Source organism: Prunus mume, linkage group LG1 (genome assembly GCF_029339155.1).
Source record: "Prunus mume cultivar Tortuosa linkage group LG1, ASM2933915v1, whole genome shotgun sequence".
Classification (NCBI taxonomy): Eukaryota; Viridiplantae; Streptophyta; class Magnoliopsida; order Rosales; family Rosaceae; genus Prunus; species Prunus mume.
The window spans coordinates 23,029,105-23,052,465 of NC_142698.1; the positions used below are offsets into that span (position 1 = coordinate 23,029,105).

At 37.7% G+C, this 23,361-nt stretch overlaps 2 protein-coding genes and 2 pseudogenes across 3 annotated transcripts; 3 read left to right on the forward strand and 1 right to left on the reverse strand.

The window, feature by feature from the left end:
- Positions 1-1,007: 1,007 nt before the first annotated feature.
- LOC103344612 (serine/threonine-protein kinase BRI1-like 1 pseudogene) lies at positions 1,008-3,933 on the reverse strand (annotated as a pseudogene). Its single transcript, XR_016128302.1, has one exon. The product of XR_016128302.1 is annotated as a serine/threonine-protein kinase BRI1-like 1 pseudogene (transcript).
- A 12,198-nt stretch (positions 3,934-16,131) lies between these two features.
- LOC103344632 (Ribonuclease E inhibitor RraA/Dimethylmenaquinone methyltransferase) lies at positions 16,132-18,286 on the forward strand. The gene is made up of 2 exons (XM_008248246.3): positions 16,132-16,273; positions 17,625-18,286. Exon 2 carries the CDS (start codon positions 17,632-17,634, stop codon positions 18,130-18,132), a length of 501 nt encoding a protein of 166 aa, XP_008246468.2. The 5' UTR covers positions 16,132-16,273; positions 17,625-17,631; the 3' UTR covers positions 18,133-18,286.
- Positions 18,287-18,714: 428 nt separating this feature from the next.
- LOC103344643 (RNI-like superfamily protein) lies at positions 18,715-21,121 on the forward strand. Its single transcript, XM_008248257.3, has 4 exons — positions 18,715-18,993; positions 19,099-19,304; positions 19,389-19,479; positions 19,603-21,121. The coding sequence occupies exons 1-4, from the start codon at positions 18,808-18,810 to the stop codon at positions 20,980-20,982; spliced, it is 1,863 nt and encodes a 620-aa protein (XP_008246479.2). The 5' UTR covers positions 18,715-18,807; the 3' UTR covers positions 20,983-21,121.
- Positions 21,122-22,097: 976 nt separating this feature from the next.
- LOC103344653 (putative 4-hydroxy-4-methyl-2-oxoglutarate aldolase 3 pseudogene) lies at positions 22,098-23,166 on the forward strand (annotated as a pseudogene).
- Positions 23,167-23,361: the final 195 nt, after the last annotated feature.

Genomic DNA, 23,361 nt, shown 5'->3' on the forward strand with positions numbered 1-23,361 from the left:
ACGATACAACCAAGCTCATGCATGCCACCTAATTTTGGCCAGACCTAATTTGGGCCTGGTTGGGATTGGACTTGGTGGAGCTGAATTTGAAGTTTTATATATTGGGTCAAAGTTGTGGGTTGGGCTGGATCGACCTAAATTATAATTCAAAAACTACTCGTTCGTTAAGGGTCCTTAATAGCCATATGATGAATTACAAAACTATTGTTGAACGGCTAAATTGAAACCTCATTATAGAAACTCCCTTTTCTTTGTCAAACTACGTGTAGGGTTTGAGCGACATTATCTTATTTGGCCTGGACTTAACACAACCTGACCCGTGAGACTAAGTCAACAGCCCATGAGATTAAACTTCAGGGCAGCCCAAAGCTTAAAACTAAGCCCAAAAACTACTCGTTCGTTAGGCTTCTTATAACAAGGGGTCCTCAAAACTATTGTTGAATGGCTAGATTGAGACCCTCAACTTAGCTCCCTTTTTTTGATTTTTTGGAACTACATGTAGGGTTTGAGCGACATTCTCTCTTTCGGCCTGGGCTTAACACAACCTGCCCGTGAGACGAATCAACATCCCATGAGTTAATTCCTTTAGACTTGATCTGGGTCAAGCCCATGCAGGCCATGCATAAGGGAGGGCAAAATAGTAAGAATAATATATTCATAATTAATAACTATACTTTTGATTTCACTAAAATACTATTGAAAATCAATAGCTTTACCATTTGTGTTTGATAATCGTACATGGATCCTTGCCCATTCGTCTACGCTGATAATCGTTAATGATTGATGTAATCCCTTGTAGGGTTTATATTTGAAATCAACAGCTTTACCATTTGTCTCTAGCCATGAAAACTTCCCACAATGCTTAAATATTGTGGATGTTAGCATATAATTCATTTTTTGTTTTGGCAATTGGATGTTATCAGGTTAGTTTAATCTAAAACACTTCTCAATTTTATGGGAAAGTCACACGTCGAGAGTAATTTGATTAGATGTTTATCTCTAAAACATTTGTTCATCTTGGCAACACAAATTCGAAGTCATTTATTTGATATATGAATTCCCATACATTGATCAAAATGAAGGCACATCAAACCTACGTATCAGGTATAAATACACACAAACAAAATTAGTTACTTCATACGCCTGCCATTTATTGGAAATTTTTTATAATCCATGCTAAAACCAGTACCAAAGCCAATGCCAAAGAAGATCCCAAAGCTGAGTGCAATAAGAATGGTCTGTGTCTTATATCTCTGAGTAACTTCAAGTACTTGTGGAGGGCTTTGAGGGCAAGAAAGCTTGGGAGTTGGAGGGCCACATAAGCCTTGATTTCCTTCAAAGCTGGATGCTGGGAAAGTGGTCAGCTGACCTCCGGAAGGGATGAGACCGCTGAGGTTGTTGTTAGACACATCAAGATCACTCAGAAAAGAGAGAGTCCCCAAGGATCCTGGGACAGCGCCCTGAAGATTATTGTGAGAGAGATCAAGGACTCCAATTGCTTTTAATCCTCCAAAGCTATCAGGAATATTTCCAGTGAGCATGTTGTGCCCAAGGTTGAAAACTTGCAGATAGGACAGTGTACCTAAGTCGTCGGGAATGCTTCCAGACAAGGAATTGTAGGATAGATCAAGGTAGATCATGCTGCCATTACTGGTGAATGTGTAAACTGTCAAGCCAGAGTAAATTCTAGTTGATGGGCAAGAGTGCACCATAGGAAACTTTTCTAGTCTCTCTGCTCGGATTCCCTCAAACTCAACTAGTCCTCCTGCACCCCTGCAGGATGTCCCACCCTCATTTCTCACAAATGCAAACTGCTTCCCGGAAACAGTTCCAGGAGAGACTAGACCAGCTTGGTTGGCAAGCTCTGATGGGATAGAACCGCTTAGGTCATTGCTGTTTAAATCAAGCCAAATAAGGCTCTGACACTTGCCAAGCTCAGCTGGAATCTGTCCAGAGAGTGAATTGTTACCCAACTGAAGTATAGCAAGCTTAATGAGATTTCCAATACCAGAAGGGATATCTCCCGTAAGGCGGTTGCTAGCTAGTGACACCCAAATCATATTGGTGCATTTGGCTATGGACCGGGGAATGGTTCCAGTGATGAGATTATTGTTGAGAATCAGAGTTTCCAGGTTTCCTCCATTGATGCAAATACCTTCTGGGATTTCACCAGTGAGGTTGTTTGCCCACATAACCAAGTCAGAGAGATTTGGCAAGCTCCAAATTTCTGAAGGAATTGGACCAATCAGATTGTTGAAACTAAGATCAATAGCCTTCAGGTTCTTGCAGTTTCCAAGTTCCGTGGGCACAGTCCCGGAGAGAAAATTGTTGGCTAGAAATATCTTTTCCAAAGTTGAGGGAGCATTGGAGGAGCAAAACCCTGAAGGGACGTTCCCCGTGAAGGCATTAGAACTGAGATCGAGCACTTGAAGCCGAGTACCATTGGTAAGAGACAGTGGCACAGGACCAGTTATGTTGTTGAATGGCACATAGAGATATCTCAAACTAGGAAGACTACTTACAATGGAACTAAGGAAATTTCCTGAGAGCTGATTGTGACCAAGGTTGAGACTAACCAAAGAAGAGCAGGATGTAAAACTTGAAGGCAACCCTCCAGAAAGATTGTTAACCGAGATATCAAGCTCCTGAAGAGTCCCACAAGCCTTTCCTAGTTCAGTTGGAATTTCACCAGAAAAATGATTATGACCCAAAAACAGTTGCCTCAATTTCTTGAGATTGCCCAACAAAACACCAGGAATTTTGTTCTCAAGCTTATTATTGGACAGGTCCAGTGTCTCCAGAACCTGACAGTTACCAAGGCTTACAGGAAATTGATCCCCAGAGAGTGCGTTGTGTGCTAGCTTCAGCAAAGTGATGCTTCTGCACTGCCCAAAATCAAGGTTGGAGAATTTTCCAGTGAAATTGTTGCTTGAGATATCCAAATACTCGAGAGATGCTGAGGCCTTTGCCAGGAAGCTGCTTGGTATTTCCCCAGAAAAAGTATTGTTTGAAAGGTCAAGGGTTGATAGATTCTTGCAAGAAAAAAGAGAATCACTCAGTTTTCCAGTGAGCTTGTTAGTGGAAACATTGAGCAGATTCAGATTTTGACATGTCAACAAGGCTGTATCAGAAATCTGATTGTGAGAGAGGTCAAGCTGCAGCAGAGAAGAACCAAAGCTGAGACTGCCTCCAGGGATTGAATTGTGAGAGAGGTTAACAGAAGCAAGATGATCACAACTCAGAAGAAAAGATCGACTTGGAAAAGGTTCAGAGATGTTGTTGGAGGACAAGTCCACAGTCTCAAGTCTACATGAGGTTATGTTGGAGACAGAGAGATCAGCAGCAGAGAATGAATTGCCTTGTAGATAGAGATTTTGGAGACTCGGCAAGGCCGTGAGAGTTGGAAAGTGTAGGCTGCCAATGAGACCAGCGTTGGAGAGGTTGATGGTGATGACGTGGTCATCAGAAGAGCAGGTGAGGCCCCTCCATGAGCAGAGAGGGGTGGCAGAATCAGCTTTCCAATCAGACAAGAAACCATGGGGATCAGATTGAACAGAGGATTGTTTGAAAGCCAACAGCAGCCCCACCTCATCATCATCACTCTGGCTTTGTTCTTGTTGTAGTTGTTGAGATGAAGACAAATTTCTGGCGCCTGAGGCCAAACTTAGGAGCAGGTAGAAGTGAAAAACAAACAGCAAAAGAAAGCAGAAGAATCCCATCATGTACTAACAGCTACCCCCTCCTTTTTCTGATCTAATCTCTCTTCATCATCATCATCCTTTCAGAAACTCATGAAAAAGAGAATCATTTTTTGCAGAAGGCTGATGAAAACAACACCAACTATACAAAATTCATTCACCTAAACTCAACCAGTTTGCTTCATTTCAGGTCTGAGCTGAACCTGGCAAAATTCCCACACATTTTCTCAAGTGGGCTCTTGCTTGGAAGCTGCAATCAAAAGACCAAAAAGAATTAAATAAACCAAAGGGTTGGTGGTGGAAATCACTATCAAGTATCAAACATGATGAAAGCATCAAACTTTGAAAGAAACACGTCAAGAACACAAACATTTATGAGCTAACAAATACCATGAACATGAACGAAAGAGAAAATGACAAATATGGAAAAAAAGAAAAAGTAAGAGTGATGGGGTCTTAAAGGAAGAGAAGCTCGTGCTGAGCTATAATGGGCAATCAGATATTGTTAGGGAAAGAAAGGAGAGGAAGATACCTCGGAGTGACAGAACCTCTGGGTACGATGTTCAGAAATGTCGGGCTTTGATACTCAAACCAGCTAGTACAGTACTAGCATTTCATTTCAGTCGTTTAACGTTTTCTTCTTTCTTTTCTCTTTGACTGCCAATTTTGGAACCCAGAAGGCAAAACACCCCCAAAACTGTTCATGTGAATGTGACACTCTTGCTTTCTGCAGATTCACACAAGTCTGCAGCTTGCAGGATTAGAAGGGTGAAATGATGAACAAAAGATAAATGGCTTAGTTTAGAAGGAGAAGAAAAAGAAATGGAAAAAAGAAGGAAAAAAAAAGGGTTCACCCGTTGCAAATAGTATTTTGTGTTTTTATGTCTAAGCATTATTCATTTTTTTGTTTTATTCACAAATTTTTACCTTAATAATTGATTTGGATAATATTTTCGTATAAGATTTCCGGGTTCCTACGTGTCAAGAGTATTCATAATCGGATAAAATTTCGGGATAAGATTTTTGGGTTCAAATTTCGGATGAATTTCAAAATTCAAATTTTATATAAATTTTTGGGTTCAAAATTCAAATTTTAGATAAATTTGGGTTCAAATTTCGAATGAATTTTAAAATTCAAATTTCAGATAAATTTGGGTTCAAATTTCGGATGAATTTTAAAATTTAAATTTCAGATAAATTTATGTTCAAATTTTGGATGAATTTCAAATTTCAGATAAGATTTTCATCCAATGAAATCAAGCCACGTGACATCTCTATCTTGCCAAATTTTTCTATAAAACCAGAGGCTCCTCCACCCATACCTCTAACACCACATCTTTCTATATTTTCATTTCTTGGAGTTGAGCAGTGGCAATGGAAGAGGAAGAGTGGGCATTCTCGGGGTAAGAATCTTTTGGAAGATTATTTTATCTTTGTACTCACAAAAAAAAAAATTGAAACGTGGGTTGGATAAGCCCCAGCCACATCTAACAACAGAAAGTTGAGGGTAGAAAAGTGGAGGTCTAAACCTGAAAACTCTTAAGAGAGGTTAGTGGCTCCTATTTTTGGGGGGGTTGATTATTCAGTTTTCATACATCATAAAAGGGACAGCAGTAAAAAAAAGAAAAAGAAACGACAGAAGAAGAAAACTGCTGCAGGAGAAAAATTCATAAGCACAAGAATACTTTTCACATTCTTTCAATTAATGCTTGTTGGGTGGCAACCCTTAAATCAGTTGGATGATAAATCCATAATTTCAAATACTCATGGATGATATCCATGATGGGTGGCAATAAATCATTCCATTTCTGTTCAACAAAGCTCTGCCGAGAGAAAATCATGTGAGAAATGGTGTTTTGATTCAGCCCAAAATGTATTCAAAAAAAAAAAGGGCTTGAGTTAATGACCATTCAATCTCTGTCTCTGAAAGCCTTATCACTGAAACAAAAAAAAGCAAGTTAGTTGTGCAGAAAAAAAAATTGCAAGAAGATTGCATATATAAACAAAAAGAGACAGCCACCGAGAAGAAAAGAAAAGAAAGTGGCCGTATGCCACTTCGTGGATGTTGCTGGGTTAAAGGAGAGAAAGGTGAACTTGGGAAGAGCCACGTTGGGGCAGCCCATACATTGAATGATCTGTTGGAGGACAAACAATAAAAAAATAAAAAAAAAAAGGTTTGTTATAGCCATCAAAAAGAGGAAGAAAAGTCAAAACAAAAAAAAAAAGAAAGAGAAGAAGGTGGCTCACGTCATCTTGTTGGAGATTGGAAGAAAAAAGGCCACAAGAAACTTAGTGTTGCAGAGAATTAAAAAGAGGAAAAAGACAAAAGAAGTCTGAAACCTCTTAATATGCCAACTTTTTCTTCTGATTTCCTGCTTTTGTTTGCAGAGGCTCTGTATTGATTTTGACTTTGTGTACTCTTTTAAAGACTGTAATAATGTTTGCTCTTAAGATTGATCACCAGTATTCCAGATAAATATGACTACAAAGTCTGAAGCTAGCTATCAGGTTGTTTCAAGAGTTCCTCTGGGCTCCTTGTTCGTGGGAGGCCCGATATAAAAAAAATGGGCTGTAAAAAATAATTGCCCATTAACTTTCAAAAGCTCATAGTATTTAAGATGTAGGATAGTTAATGGATTAATTCAACAATCCTCAATATTTGGGCCCAAGTCCAAATAATGTTAATTTTAGAAAATTAGTGGGTGGACGACAACGTGGTCATCTACTCATGCAAATTTCATTGAGATTAATTTCAAATCTCTCAAACACAAATTCTTAATTAGTGGGCTACACTCACCCATTGCAATTTTTCTCATGGGCCATCTACCCATGAAAATTCCAATGAGATTAAATTCAAATATCCCAAACACAAATTCTCAATTAGTGGGCCACACTTACCCATTAATTTCCAATTTTTCCCATAGGTCAATGTGGGCCACACTTACTCATTGATTTCTAATTTTTTCCATAGGTTATCTACCTATGAAAACCTTCAAATCGTCTCAAAGACACCAACTCTAAATTATTGGGCCGAATGTGGATAGACATAGGCATTCTCGGGGTAAGAATCTTTTGGAAGATTTTCTTTATTTTAAAGGGTTTTCCTTGTAGCGAGGGATTGTAATTAAGAACTTGCGTCTCCGAACCTAAAATAATAAAACCCCATTAATTGATTAGTGGTGGTGAAATTATGTTTAGAGATTTACAGTTTTTCTTCAACAACTATGATGTTGATTTTCGAAGGCGATTTAGAATGCAACCTCATTTGTTTAATAAAGTCATGCATGATATTTGCAATTATGATGCATACTTTGTTCAAAAGTGTGATGCTGCTGGGGTTTTGGGGCTTCTTCGGAGCAAAAGCTTACAGCTGTTATACGAATATTGGCGTATGGAGCATCTGCTGATCATGTGGATGAGGTTGCCCGAATGGGAAAATCTACTACGTTAGAGGCTTTGGTAAGATTTTGTGATGCAGTTGAAAATCTGTACATTAGGGATTACCTACGTAGACCTACTCCCAGGGACCTCCAACGGCTTCTACAAAAGCCGGCTCGAGGATTTCAGGAATGATTGGTAGCATTGACTGCATGCATTGGCAATGGAAGAATTGCCCAACTGCCTTGCAAGGTGATTACGAAAATAGAAAAGGCCAAAAAAGTATCATCCGAAGCCGCTGGCTTCGACACATGGGTTTGGCATGCCTTCTTCGGCGTTGCCAGAGCCCAAAATGACCTCAACGTCCTGGGTCAATCTCCGGTCTTCAACAATGTTTTGAAAGGTAAAGGCCCCAATATTACCTATCAAGTCAACAATACAGTCTACCAGACGGGGTATTATCTAGCTAACGGTATTTACCCAAGGTGGACCACATTTGTTAAATCCATTCCGAATCCCCGATCTCAGAAGTAAAAACTATTTGCTACCTATCAAGAGGGATACAGGAAAGATGTCGAAAGGTGTTTTGGCATCCTTCAAGCTCGGTGGTTGATTGTTCGAGGTGGGGCCCGTATGTTTGATGAAGAGATCCTCCGAAGCATTATGATGACTTGCATTATCCTCCATAATATGATTGTGGAGGATGAGTACAATTATGATGCTGGAGAGGTCTACGAACCGGATCCAATGAACACGGTCTTGACCCGAATTTATGAAAGGCCTATGGGGTCAAGTGGAGAACCGTTTGAGCCGGAACCGTTGGTTTGGGACAATCGTTTCATGACCCGGATGATAGATTGATATACAGAGATGCAATATTCGTATATTCATGAAAGGCGTCAACTTGACTTGATGGAGCATCTATGGGTGGTGAGCGGGAATGAAGATGAATGATGGAGTATAGATGCTTTGGTTATGTTTTATTTACTTATGGTTTGGTTGTGTTGTTTTTTTTATTTATTATTGTGCCTTGTTTGTAGTTTTTTTAAAATTTTGAATTATATTTTGTTTGATGTATGGAATATGTTGAATAAAATGGTCTTTTATTGAATGCTTTGTTTATTAAATAAAGAAATCCAATACAAGTCATTAAGAATTACTACTACTAAAATAGAATACATGAAGTACACCAACTTTAATACAAAACATGAAAAATAAAAATACATAAAAGGTATGCCAACTAATTTAATGGTTTTGATCATTTAATCAATTCGTGTTGCTAGGCCCATCATCCTGGAAAAGTCTTCTTCTCATAACATCCCTTCGTTCTAGCTTCCAATATTGTTTTGTTTCAGGGGACATATGGCTTGTATCCAATCGTCATAGTTTCCGATCTGTCTTCTCTACATCTTTTTTGCGCAAATACTCCTTTTCTCGTGCACACTCGGCTTGAATTGCCACCTCCATATCTTGGCGTTTCTGCTCCATTTCAATTCTTATGGCGTTTTGCCTTGCAATTTCCTCCAAAAACTTTGAATTATGATTGCTTGAATTACCCGCTTTCTTTGCCTTCGCAGCCTTTCGCCAATGGGCCTCGGTTCCTTTTGGATGGGTGAGTCTTTACTCATAGGGGAATCGATAGGTGAATCCGATGTCGTTGAATCACGGAGAGCATCTCGTTTAACACAACGTCGGGACCCATGTGAATAATTATGAAGCGTTTACAATATTTCACCACCTCCCAACATTCATGATGGGTGAAACTTTTTTTGCCACCCCCGGTTGCACCGAACAATATCTGTGCTTGAATGAGCTATTTAACAAAAAAATGGAAATGCAATAAATATTTAAAATATATTGGATATGCAAGTAACAAAATAAAAATAATGGAAATGCAATTAACCTTACAAATAAATTGGAAGTGCAAGAAATATGAAGAAACAATTGGAAATGCAATAAATATTAACAACATATTGAAAATGCAAGAAATATGAAGAAACAATTGGAAATACAAGAAATATTAACAACATATTGAAAATGCAAGAAATATTAACAAAATATTTGAAATGCAAGAAATATTAACAAAATATTGAAAATGCAATAAATATTAACAACATATATATATTAGGGCATTAAACTTAAAAAATGAAAATTACAAAATACTTACCTCGTTAGTACGATTTTCCCACTTCTATACAAGTTCATCGCTTTTGCCAAAGCATCTCTCCATTTTGCCATCTCTTTGTTGAGAAGTTTCCACCTACTCGACAATGCCATTTCCGTGAGGCGACTCGAATTTTTTAAAATTCGGCATGAATTTTTTCCACATATAGAAAATTTTCATCTCATTGCCTGTCACGGGACAATGACAAACTCGGAGCCAAGCCTCACACAAAGAAACATCTTCCATGGTGCTCCACGCCCCTCCGGTTTCAATAGAAGAAGCCATAAAAATAAGAAATAAAAATACAAGGTGAAAGAGATAAAAATGTTGAGTGAAGAGTGAAAAAAATGTTGAGTAATTGTAGAAGTAGAATAAAATGTATGAGAATTGGTGTTGAAAGTGAAGGGTATTTATAGGTATTTATAGGAAAAAAAAAATCAGAATTTTAATGTATTTTTAAAAAAAAATTTCGATTTTTTTTCATAATTTTATTGCTGGAAAATCGCCATTGTTGGATGAAGGCTATGGAATCAAATCGAGGCGTGCCACGTGGCTTCCGTTGGGCTGCGTCGCGACATCACGGTGGTTCAAATTTTTTACCGTTGGGCGTGTGGTAAAAATTTGATTACCGCGTGTCGACGCCACCGACGTTCGAGCTAACGTCACCCCGCGTTTTGGACCTCGGCGGAAGTTGCCTTTGGGCCAGGTTGGTGGGTCCCACACCCCGGCTGGCTGCTCTGAACGCATAAATTTTTTTTTCCCTAGCCTCGGGCTGGGCTTATGGAGTGGCTCTTAGAGGAAGTAGAGTGAGACAGAAACAAGAATATAGAATACAAAGGCAAGTTAGTGGGCTTTGGGGGAAAAGAGAGAGAGAGAGAGGGAGTAAATTGTGGGAGTGATGCCCCATCTTTTTCTCTATTTTCGGGGTCCAGTCAAACTTGGGATATGATTCTTTCTCTTTCTCTCTTTCTTCTGTCAATTTCTGACAATTTGGGCTCTTCTTTGGCAGTTGGACGGATTACCCCGCACGCACGTCTCTAAATTTGATTGTGATATCCTTCCTTTTTTATTATCATTGTTATTATTTTGTCACCATTTTTGAAGTAAACACTAGATTTCCTTATTTACCTGATAATAATTGGATTTCCTTATTTCAAATTGGTTGATTTTTATTTTAAAAATTAACGATAAAAGATGATCTATAAAATGAACAGATTTCCAGTTCACATTGTCAAAGGAGAATGGTAACTAATATTCCTTCTTATCTAGTGTTACATCTATCACATTTATTAAGTATAGTCCTTTTTACTATATTTAGAGGACTCATTTTCTATAAGTCTCATTGTACAATTAATATAATTATTGTAGCAAATATATATATATATATATATATTTCATCTTCTTTTTCCTTTGTTTTTTTTTTTTTAACTCTTATATCTAAGGTCCTGAATTCAACTTCCGCTCTCTCATTTTTATTTTAATAAAATTACAATTAAAAGTACCAAGAACAAAGTGGGATATATTCCTTGGTGGTTTTCGGAAACACAGTCTTCAAATCCCAACACAAATATATTTATTAAAAAAATTGAGATCGACTCTCAATACATCAACAAGGTTCAACATTTACCAAATAAAAAGGAAACTGAGATATATTATAGTAAACGTTGCATAAAAGAGGATTTGTCTGTTGTACCTCTCTTTATATTGTTACAACTTATTACAAGTTTTTTCCATCTTGTCTTCAACATGTATGCGAATCTAGCTTATTAAATCTTATCAATTAAAAAAATTGCTCTTCTCTAGCAAATAAAATATATCAAGAAAGATTTTATTATTCATTTGAATTACGTGATAATCGAGGTCTCTTTATAAAGGATAATTGATGCAGGAGCATAAGAGTGGATCAAGATAGATATTTACCATTTAATTAGTTATTTCTTGATATATTGTTATTTTCTTATTTAGGTAGTTTAAGGATATCTTTTATTATTTATGTGTGATTTTATAATTAATTAGTTTACTTTTGGACCAAGCAGTCTTGGTGCCCAAGTCTTGTAAAGCTTATAAATAAGGCTATTGTAATAGTTGTAAAAGATTGAATATTGATGATTAATGAAATAGTTTATTTGTGGCATGGATTTGCTACGATATATGTGAGTTTGCACTAGCCCTAGATTTCGGTGCTCGTGTATGTGATTGGTGACCTGTGTCCTGATCCCGATCCCCATCAATAATACTTGTCTTCTTCATTGTAAGGAGATACTCTTCGTTCATGTGAATCACAATTGACACATATGCAAAAATAATTCATCAAAAACACAAAAAGAAAAATTTATGCACATGTATCACATTGCTATTGATAGAAATGTAGAAGCTCCTACTTACATGATAGTCTTTTAGATACAAATTCACCAAAATGATAAATATGTAACAAATCCTTAATTTAAATACTTATTAAAGAATCTTCCATCAAATTATATGCATCAATAATTCTCTACTAGTTACATAGAAAAAGAGGATAAATATGAAAGTATGCACTCGAATTTTACGTCATAACATTGAATAAATGGTACTAAAAAAACATGTTCTTATGACCTAAAAAGTTAGTATGAAATAGCAAGCAATGACTTTTAAGTTGGACGTCCATTGCATGAGAGAGAAAGGGGGAGAAGTAAGAAGCTTATTGGATAGGCACGTTGAGACCTAATAACATTATTAATATATTTTTTTTCGTTAAGTGTATTGGTCCCCCAAAAACTGCTCCCCTCCCCACATCCATAATTTATGTTTAAAAACTAATTGAGATTTTTTTTTCTTTTACTTCTTCTGTAAGGCTTCAATTTTAGTGGTTTTACAAAAGGAGTAAAATTGTCACTAAAGGTTGAGGGTGGCGAATAGCTTTTTCGAGTGCCAACCAACCAAGATAATAAGGCAAATTATAAAGCAAAAACATAGAATTTCTATCTCTCACACAGAAAACTTCACACTATACTCAACAATATCTGCACTTCAACTAACTCAACTCTTTCGTTCATTTTATTTCAAATGGATCCGAATTTGAGACATAGTCGAACGCCAAAAATAAAAAGAGTAACACGTTAATTAATATTTATTTTATTTTGTTCACTCAGTCTCATGTGTCATAAGTACCGTGTGATTGAACGCGTTTTTTATATAAGTAAGTTTTTCAAAAATAAAAAGAGTAACACTTGATGAAGAGTTAATTAATATTTATTTTATTTTGTTCACTCAGTCTCATGTGTCGAGATATGTTCTGGAAGTCATTCGGGCACAGGCAATGCAATATTAAAAGTGCGGCCGGACACAATTGAATAGTTAAAAGGGATGAATGCGGCTGCCAACTTATTGACCACAATACCGTGCATATATTGTATATATATATAATTATTGTATACATATACAAATATGTGTAAACTATTGAAATCCTATTCCGCATGATGGAGGGCAAGGAAAGAAATCAAGGGAGTTTTTATAGTAACTAGTGTTAAGAATCAAGCCTGTCAGAATATCAACGCAATCTCACGGATTTCTTCGAAAGGAAAGATTTTAAAGAAGAGTTGACATTTGGCCATTCAATTAAGAGTGCCCTATATAAAATAAGAAGACCTAGGACTTGGCTAGTGTAGTGAGTTCTTCGTATTTCTAGTGTAAGTTTATATTTTCCTTGGTTCAATTTATATCGTTTCAATTCAAGTGATTCCTTTACATTTAATTGTTATAGATTAAATTTAACTTCAAGTTTATTTCCTTTTCGTTCTTATCGCTTTTAATTCTTGCTTTATCTATCGCTGCATTTCAATTATTGTCTTTACGTTTATAGCATATTTAGTTTAATCGCGTACGAAACCTAACCATTCTCGAGCGCGAGAAAGTGAAAGAATCTAGGCCAAGAAGAGGCAACACATCCATCTATTCTCATTCCATTCAAGTTGTGGGGGGATCTCTCTCGGGGTGTCTCACTAAACTCAACTCTCCAAAACCCAAAACCCAAAACCCAAAACCCAAAACCCAAGTCAAGTCTGCCAAAATTTGTGTAGTTGTTGTTGGTAAGCTTGTAGCCGAGTTGGGGTGCATTTTGTCAGTATGCTTTTCACACGAGTGCATCGATTTCTAAACAACACCCAACACCCCGCTAGATTCGCACTTTGCACTCCAATCTTCGCACTTTGCACTCCAATCTTCTTTGGCAGTTGGACGGATTACCCCGCCCCGCACGTACGTCTCTAAATTTGATTGTGACATCCTTCCTTTTTTATTATCATTGTTATTATTTTGTCACCATTTTTGAAGTAAACACTAGATTTCCTTATTTACCTGATAATAATTGGATTTCCTTATTTCAAATTGGTTGATTTTTATTTTAAAAATTAACGGTAAAAGATGATCTATAAAATGAACAGTTGGATTTCCAGTTCACATTGTCAAAGGAGAATGGTAACTAATATTCCTTCTTATCTAGTGTTACATCTATCACATTTATTAAGTATAGTTCTTTTTACTATATTTAGAGGACTCATTTTCTATAAGTCTCATTGTACAATTAATATAATTATTGTAGCAAATATATATATATATATATATATATTTCATCTTCTTTTTCCTTTTTTTTTTTTTTGACTCTTATATCTAAGGTCCTGAATTCAGCTTCCCGCTCTCTCATTTTTATTTTAATAAAATTACAATTAAAAGTACCAAGAACAAAGTGGGATATATTCCTTGGTGGTTTTCGGAAACACAGTCTTCAAATCCCAACACAAATATATTTATTTAAAAAAAATTGAGATCGACTCTCAATACATCAACAAGGTTCAACATTTACCAAATAAAAAGGAAACTGAGATATATTATAGTAAACGTTGCATAAAAGAGGATTTGTCTGTTGTACCTCTCTTTATATTGTTACAACTTATTACAAGTTTTTTCCATCTTGTCTTCAACATGTATGCGAATCTAGCTTATTAAATCTTATCAATTAAAAAAATTTGCTCTTCTCTAGCAAATAAAATACATCAAGAAAGATTTTATTATTCATTTGAATTACGTGATAATCGAGGTCTCTTTATAAAGGATAATACTTATTTTCTTCATTGTAAGGAGATACTTCTCATTCATGCTAATCACAATTTGACACATATGCAAAAATAATTCGATACAACCAAGTTCATGCATGCCACCTAATTTTTGGCTATACCTAATTTGGGCCTGGTTGGGATTGGACTTGGTGGAGCTGAATTTGAAGTTTTATATATTGGGTCAAAGTTGTGGGTTGGGTTGGATCGACCTAAATTATAATTCAAAAACTACTCGTTCGTTAGGGGGTCCTTAATAGCCATATGATGAATTACAAAACTATTGTTGAATGGCTAAATTGAAACCCTCAACATAGCTCTCTTATTATAGAAACTCCCTTTTCTTTGTCAAACTACGTGTAGGGTTTGAGCGACATTCTCTCCTTTAGCCTGGGTTTAACACAACCTGACCCGTAAGACTAGTCAACAACCCATGAGATTAAACTTCAAGGCAGCCCAACGCTTAAAACTAAGCCCAAAAATTAGACCTTGCCTAGGCCTAGAAGTTAATTCCTTTGACTTGATCTGGGCCAATCCCATGCAGGCCATGCATAAGAGCACCTCCAGCGCACAAGCCCTGCCAGGGCAACATGCCCCACCAGCCCAAATCCAACTCCAGCCAAATGAGCTCGGGCAAGCTCACGGGCAGATATTGCTTGGGCTTCAGAAGGTCTTGACGTCGACAAGCAAAATCAATTTTTTTACCGTTGGCGAGTGATTTTTGCTCATTGACGTCGTGATAAGCCCCAACGGGAATATGCCACGTGGTGCTTCTGAACGCTCCGATGCAATATTTTCTATAAATATGATGGCTTTGATTTTTTTGGTTAAAAATTGCAAAAAAATACAAAAAAATTTTGGATTTTTTCCATATAAATACCTAACAATTTTATTCACTTTCCATACCAAATCTTCATACAAACTCATCTCCTTCCAATATTTTTCACTTTCCACACCAAAATTTCATTTGTGCAAAAATACAAATGACCTCTTCCATCGAAGCTGGAGGGTCGTGGACAAATGTTCGAAGAGGTCAAAATCTTGGCAACGAGGTAAAAAAAAATTTCCTTTTTATTCAATTTAATGTCATTTTTTATTCATATATTTCTTGCATTTTCAATTTCATTTTTTAATAGATTAGTCAAGGCAAAACAAAAAAGAGGAAAACCATTACACATGGCTCCTCAAGTGGATAATGCTTGCAGTTGGTTCCAATGGTGCGTTCCGTGTATGAAATTATAACACTATTATGTCCTCCGAAGGAAAATACTCTCTCACGTTGTGATTTGGTGAAACCGCCTCCGTCAATAATTGAGTCGTTCTTGTACTCCATTGTGTCGGACTATGAAGACCGAGAATATTTCAATTGTATAATGAGTGAGTAGGTATTTTTATTGTATAATGAGTGAGATGTGAATTTTATAATAAATATGGACACGTGGCAACCGAAAATTTAATTTGAAAATTTTGTCCGAAAAATGTTATCTGAAATTTTAAGTGAGAATTTTATAATAAATAGTGACACGTGACAACCGAAAATATTATCTACAAAGCTTATCAAAATTAATAATTTAAGTATAAAAAAAATAAAAATAAAGTAGAATGAATAGTATTTGCCATGACAATATTGCCCCTAGCCTTTTGGGGTGGAACTCGACCAACTACCTTTGGCGCCTGGTGCAATTTTACAGAGGCACAAAAACCAAGAGGATAATCTACTAAGAAATTGGTAACTAGTACTGGGAGGCTGATATCAGCTTCTGACTCTTTTTGTACTTCACAATATATTAAAGAACGAAGACTTGACTGAGCAAAGATAGAAGAAGAGAAAACGCTGACCACCACCACCATCACAATTCAAAGAGACCCTGTTTCACATTTGATGGGTGAAGATTAAACCCCAAAGCTCTCCACCTTCATACAGCCATTTCATTCTTTATTGGGTAAGCTTCAGTTTCTTGTTTTCAGCTTTTCTTGTCACAAAGTCTTGTCAAGAATCTCAAGATCGACTTTTTTTTTGTATTTTGGTTTTATTTTATTTATTTGTTTCAATTCAATGCTAAATGCTAATATCATATTCATGGTTTCTGGAAGTTAGCATCTTGTCAGTTGTTACCAATTAGTTCATTATATAATTAGAGCAGCAGTAATTATTGAAGTTTAAATGAAAAATTTATTCCTATTACCCTCAGGTTTCATTGAAGTTTTCTTTGTTAAGTTTTATATCTAAATAAAATTTTGTCAATTTGTGCCTCTATCTACTCACTTGATCAAAAGTATTCATCCCATCCCAGTATGTGATCTTCAATGGATCTAATGGATCTTTTTGTCCTTCTGTTAACTAAAACATTCTTTAATCTTCTGCTGCTCATTCCACTTTTGGGGCATCTAGGAAGATTTGAGCTTGGCCTGATTAGCTTTCTCTAGATTTCATCTGAAGATGGGGCTTTGACTTTCAATTGGTTTTAACTCATGCTTCTATGATTCTGTTCTTGATGCATGCATTGGGAAAGAAAACATTGAAGGCAGAGGTGTTGGGTGATTGTCACTGTCTCTCTCAAAATCCAAATTTGATGTATGGGTTGAGATTAGGTGATTGTACTGAAGCTGCTGATGGGGAGAACAGAGATGCCAATCCTGAATTCTTTCATAATTTATAGTTCTGAATGTCCGCAATCCCGAATGTTGTTGAAGTGCAATTGCAAACACATTTGTGCATAAAGAAGTTGGTCTTTGTCTCTCCTCATGTCAATAAACATTGTGGATATATTTATTTTTGGTGTTCATGCAACATAAGCTCTGATAGCAGGAGCCATAGATAAATTAGTTTCTCCTTTGTGAAGTGTGATGATCTGAAACAGAAAGACACACACATATATCAAATCTAGCTCTCTCTCCCTCAGCTAAGTTGTACAATGTAGCAAATCCCTTGCCTCCATAGTTTTGAAGTGTGTAGAACTGAGGTGAAGATGATAATGAAGATAGGTGGAAGATGAGAGGTGGAAAGTTCAAAAAGCTATGTTCTTTTCCTTATTTGGTTATATGGAGTGTAAATATGGTCAATAAATTTACTAAGCTAGTGATATGTAGGACAATTCTATGCATGACGCCGGTGCTATATTTGCGTGTACATAACATATGGTTCTTTTAGGCCCTCTGTTTTCTCTTAAGTATTCCAGCAATATTGTAAGGATGATAAAAATCTATAAACTATTACAAAGGCTTGTTGAACTTGTGCTAAAGTAGTTTTATTTTTTGTACCGCATTTTAATGATATGTTGACTGTATCTGCAGGAGAAATATGGCTGCCTTAGCAACTGCTGAAGCCTGTGATACGAATACAGCCCTTTTAGGAAGTGGAGATTTGCGTGTTCTGCCACCAATATTCCAGATATACGGACAATGCCGAGCATTCTCAGGCCCCATTGTCACACTTAAGGTATTCGAGGACAATGTTTTAGTAAGACAGCTTCTGGAAACCAGAGGTGAGGGAAGAGTTTTAGTAATTGATGGTGGAGGAAGCATGAGATGTGCTTTGGTTGGGGGGAATTTGGGACAGTTGGCTCAAAACATGGGATGGGCTGGTATTGTGGTAAATGGCTGCATCAGAGATGTAGATGAGATAAACGGATGTGATATTGGGGTGAGAGCTTTGGCATCTCATCCGGTGAAATCAAGCAAAAAAGGCATTGGCGAAAAGCATATTCCGATCAACATTGCAGGAACCTTGATTCTTGAAGGCGAATGGTTGTATGCAGATAGCGATGGCATCCTCATCTCCACATCTGAATTGTCTCTTTGAATCAGCATTGTTGCTTCACATGTAAACTGTCAAACCAATAAGAGCACTGAGTTCTGAAGTCAATTGTATTTGGAACTTGTTATTTCACTTTTGTTAGCATCTGTGTACGCATTAAATTTTCTTTATCAACAAAAGAATGTGTTAGTTTTTATCAGCTGGTATGGCCGAGTATTTTCAATTATTATTCAATTATGACACCATATTGCCAATATTAGGAAAAAGGGTTCCATGAAACGGGTATAACATTATTTTGCAATACCTGACGAATAATGCTATGACACGCGTGATAACACTTCCATATGACAACATTATTTATCAGGGATGGCAAAACATTACCATCCCCGTTGCAACTTTTCTCCAATAGTAGCAACACATTAGGTTTCTTCAAGATTCAACTATCATATAAAACTACATGAATGGACTGGTGACTTCATGGGCTTTGCCTTTTTGTTAAATTGCTTTGCATTGGCGATGGGTTATTGGGTTAGCCCGAAAAGAAAGAGCCTTGTAAACCCAATGGTGACAAGTCCCAAAACTAGTTCTTCTTCATACAGATAGGTCGAAAAGCCCGTAAAGAAAGAGCCTTGTAAACCCCATGGTGACTAGTCCCAAAACTAGTTCTTCTTCATACAGATAGGTCGAAACCGGGCAGTTGTTGATGCCAAATTAGAGAAGATGGAGCAGAAGAAGCGAAAAGAAGAAAGGAGGATGGGTTTGGAGAGACTGCCCAGCAGCTTATTGATAGAGGAAGTTCTGCTCAAGTTGGAAATAGAGGCTCTGTGCTCAGTTTCATGCGTTAACAAAGCCATGAGCTTCTCAGTCTCTCAGGCCCTGCCTTTACTCTCGTCTATCAATCTCTCTGTAAAGTCTTTTTCTTTCTGAATTATACTTGGGTTTCTTTTATTTGCCTTTTGTTTTGTGAACTGAAAATTATAAAAAGAATGGCAATTGCAATTGTATATGCAGGCATTTTCTCCTGATGCTCAGATTCTAAATAGTATTGTTGGTGGCTGCAGGGGCCTCCACAGCCTCACCCTAAATTGTCTCCACCTTGACAATTTGTCACTCGGAGTTATTCTGGGCACACATCTTCAAGAACTGAATTTGTTAAGCTGCTCCCTGCTGTCCTATCAAGTCTTCACTTCCATCGGGGAGGCCTGCCCCAATCTCAGGTAATCCATTTTGATATTTTGTCTAGTTTTGCCCAACCCAAGATTGCATCTTGATCTTTTCTGTAACGAGAAGGTTTTTGTTAGGGTGCTTGTGTTAGAGTTGGTAGACCAGTGCTCAACTGAAGCATTTAAGACCAACCTGGACCAAATGCTTAATGGATGCTTGTGCTTGGAGGTAATATTATTGTGTCTGAATGCTGCTCTTTGATATATAATGTAAAACTTCATATGAGAAAGCATGTTTCATGAGAAAAGGAATGTATAAAAGCTAAAGTTTGTTTCTTTGGTAATCAAACAGTCTTTTTCTCTTAAGATTCGAGGGAGAGATGTAGGAGCAAATGCTTTTCAGTCCATTGATTTCTTCCTGCCTAGTGCTCTCAAAAGTATGAAGTTGCAGTCAGTGCTTGAGCAAGATGTAATTCGTCTCATGGATAAGATTAGAGTTGGTGCTGATAGGAACAGTGTGCAAACAGCTCATGTCAGCATCCCCGTCTCTCCATTATCATCTGTATTCACATTGCAGCGCTTGTCCCTTGTCTTAGATGCTATATCCGATGAGCTAATCATGGCCATTTCCGGAAATCTCCCTGCTTTGGTAGAGCTAGATCTTGAAGACAGACCAGTTAAGCAACCATTACCAAATCATGACTTAACCAACACCGGGCTTCAATATTTGGCCTCTTTCCATCATTTGATGGGATTGTCTCTTATACGAAGTAGACATAACCAGCAAGTCTCATTCAAAAGGGTAAACGATATGGGCATGTTTCTTCTATCTGAAGTCTGTAAATGTCTAGAGTCAGTGAGACTCTGTGGGTTTTCCAAAGTCAGTGATGCAGGTTATGCATCGATCTTACACTCGTGTCTGAAGTTGAAGAAGTTTGAAGCTCGGAATGCCTTTTTTTTGTCAGACTTGGCCTTTCTTGATGTTACTGAGTTCCAATGTTCCCTTGTTGAGGTGAAGTTGCTGTCCTGCAGTCTTATAACTAGTGAAACCGTGAAGCAGCTGACCCGTTCTAGGGTCCTGGAGGTGCTTGACCTGTGTGGGTGTAGGAGCATAGCAGATTCCTGCCTCGGTTCCATTTCATCCCTTCGTAGCTTAAGTATGCTGAATCTCGCAGGAGCTGATATTACAGATTATGGCTTATCGGTTCTTGCCCAGGGGATTCCATCCATAACACATTTGTGTCTCAGACACTGTGAGAGGGTGACTGATGAGGGAATTTCTTTTTTGTTCCATGGTGGAGGCACAATTCGCAAAACATTGTCAGCCCTGGATTTAGGACACATGCCTAGAATATCAGATAAAGCCATTTTTACAATTGCCATGGCTGGTACTGAGATTACTGAGTTGTGTCTCCGGCATTGCTCTGTGACTGATGTTTCTCTAGATTGTTTGGCTATGAGGAAAACGTTTCGGGACGAATGTAAACTACTTCGGAGGCTTGACCTTCTGAAATGCATTGGTTTGTCTGTTAATTCACTGAGGTTTCTTAAGAGGCCTTCCTTCCCTGGACTACACTGGCTTGGTATTGGGGGCACACCTCTTGCTAGCAAAGGATATCCAACTCTTAGCAAAATTCATAACCAGAGGCCATGGCTGACAATATGTTTGGAGGGCTGTGAAATGGGATGTTATGATGGATGGCAATTCCATAGAGCTGGATATCCTCAATGAAACCCCCCCCTTATACGAAGAGTTGTTTCTCTATCTTATTTGATGAACCCATTTTATTGTAAGAATTCATCCATATATATGAAGCTGTAACACCAACATCCAAAAGTTATCAATGCATTCATATAGCTAAATTTTAATTGTTTTTTGTTTGTTTCTGTTTTGAGTGCTTCTATAGACATCCAGAAGTTATTATTGCATTGCATATATCCAAAACCAAAACTATTTTTGGATATCGAGTTGGTCTTTTCTTGATTTTAAACAACAGTGAGAAAGGAGGGCCTGTAATAGATAAAATTGTAGCACAACATCATCAATGTGAGGGGTCGTCTTTGATAGAAAACTAGTCAAATGGATATTCTCAATATGCCAAGCAAGAAGCTGAAACAACAGCCTAGTTATTTCAAAATTACCAAGCCTGAACAAAAGGCAAGTCTAATGGGCATATAACATATACAAACTCACACACCAGCCATAGATATGACTTTAGATATGATAGGGAATTCACAAAATCAGGAAAGCCCTAGGTGCACAACTAATCTAGGCTATATTTTTTTTAACAATGAACTGGAAGAAAACACTCATTACTGGAACTTTGAACATGAAGCCTTGATTAGGAGCGGTTTTTTTTGGTACAAGCAATTAGGGATGGTGGTTTACACAAATATTTATCGGGTAACTATGATTTTTGAATCTCTTCCCATGTGAGTGGAGGTGGAAGAGACCGACTGAGCTATGCACTATTGCACCTTTGATCAATAGAATATACTTGACACCTCGGCAGAAAAGGAAAAATATTTTGAACCCCGCACCGCATGTGTCATGTGGCTTGTATTCTATTTCAAGTTGGTCTCGTTTTCAATGCATGAGAAACTTTTTGTAAGAAAAGAAAACAAATGTGGCTTATTTATATAATCTCTCCAATATTATTACAAATATTAAATTTTATCAAATCTTTTTGAGGGGCCTTACCCAGATTCGATCTTCCAGCAGCTGCAACCAATTAAAATCCTCAAGTAGGGCATTACAAGTTCTCTATCAATAGAAATTTTCCTTTCCTATTTTCTAGCCAAACAAACACTCTTTATAGCTAATCAATTAAACACATTGAAACTACAATGATCGAATCTGTTCCTACTAGCCGTGGAATTCAAGGATATTCATATACCTCTGTCACCCTAAAGAAAATAGCTACAGTGATACCTGCAAAGCTGCAGCGCCAGAATTACTTTTTCTGGAAGCTACTTTTCGAGCAAATCTTTAGTCGTTACAAGCTCATGGGAATTATTAATGGCAGCGAACCTTGTCCAGCTCAGTTCTTGACGGACAAGGAAGGAAATGATCTCACTGATCAAATTAATCCAGCCTTTGAGATTTGGCACGACAAGGATCAGGCCATGTTAACCTGGATGAGGTCAACATGTTCGGAACACGTCCTCCCATTCACAGCAGGACTCGCTTCGTCGCGTGAGCTTTGGCTAAACCTCGAGAAGAGATTTCAGGTTGTTGGCGTGTCCTCGGAGTACAGGAGAAACCTGGCGGCCGCTGCTTTAGCAACAACCGACATTTGCGATGCACATCCTGACCTTCTGGCCAGTGGAGACCTGCGTCTTGTGCCGCAAGTGTTCCAGAAATATGGAAAATGGCAGGCATTCGCAGGCCCTGTCGTGACGCTGAAGGTGTTTGAGGACAATACTTTGGTTATAGAGCTTCTCTCCACGAAAGGCGAGGGTAGGGTTTTAGTGGTTGATGGAGGAGGAAGCATGCGACGTGCTGTCACCGGAGGGATGCTGGCTCGGTCGGCTGAGATTATGGGATGGGCTGGGATTGTGATAAATGGTTGCGTGAGAGATGTGGATGAGATCAATGAATGTGAGATTGGGTTGAGAGCTTTGGCAACTTGTCCAGTGAGACCTATCAAAAACGACTCTGGGTCTGGCCAAAAGCATGTTCCTGTAAGTATTGGAGGCGTCTTGATTCAAGAGGGAGAATGGTTGTACGCGGATGGAGATGGCATCCTTGTCTCCTCATCCGAACTGTCTATTTGAACCCTAATTAGTCAGTGCATTGTTAATGTAGGTTGCTTGTGATGGTCACAGCTTAAATTGCTGAGCCAATATACGTCATTTGGAATTTGATGCAAAGTAAACTGTTTTCCTGCTTTGCTGTTGCTAGCCGGATTGCGGCGGTTCTTCAAGTGTGATGTGCAGTTCGTTTAGAGTTTGGTTGGTTTATGTGCAACTTTTCTTTGGGCTATGGGTTTTTTTTTTCAGTGTATTTTAATTTGATAAAGGAAGATGCCAAATCCGTCTCAAAGATACCGGTCAACGAGACTTTGTGGGTTTTCTAAAGGCAGAGATGCACACAGCCCCTACACTCGTG

Bases quoted from the DNA above. Each gene is read 5' to 3' on its own strand.
- LOC103344632 (XM_008248246.3), top strand. From the start codon at position 17,632: ATGGCTGCCTTAGCAACTGCTGAAGCCTGTGATACGAATACAGCCCTT.
- LOC103344643 (XM_008248257.3), top strand. From the start codon at position 18,808: ATGGAGCAGAAGAAGCGAAAAGAAGAAAGGAGGATGGGTTTGGAGAGA. The intron at 18,994-19,098 runs GTAAAGTCTTTT...TTGTATATGCAG, and splicing joins TCTCGTCTATCAATCTCTCT to GCATTTTCTCCTGATGCTCA. The intron at 19,480-19,602 runs GTAATATTATTG...GTAATCAAACAG, and splicing joins ATGGATGCTTGTGCTTGGAG to TCTTTTTCTCTTAAGATTCG.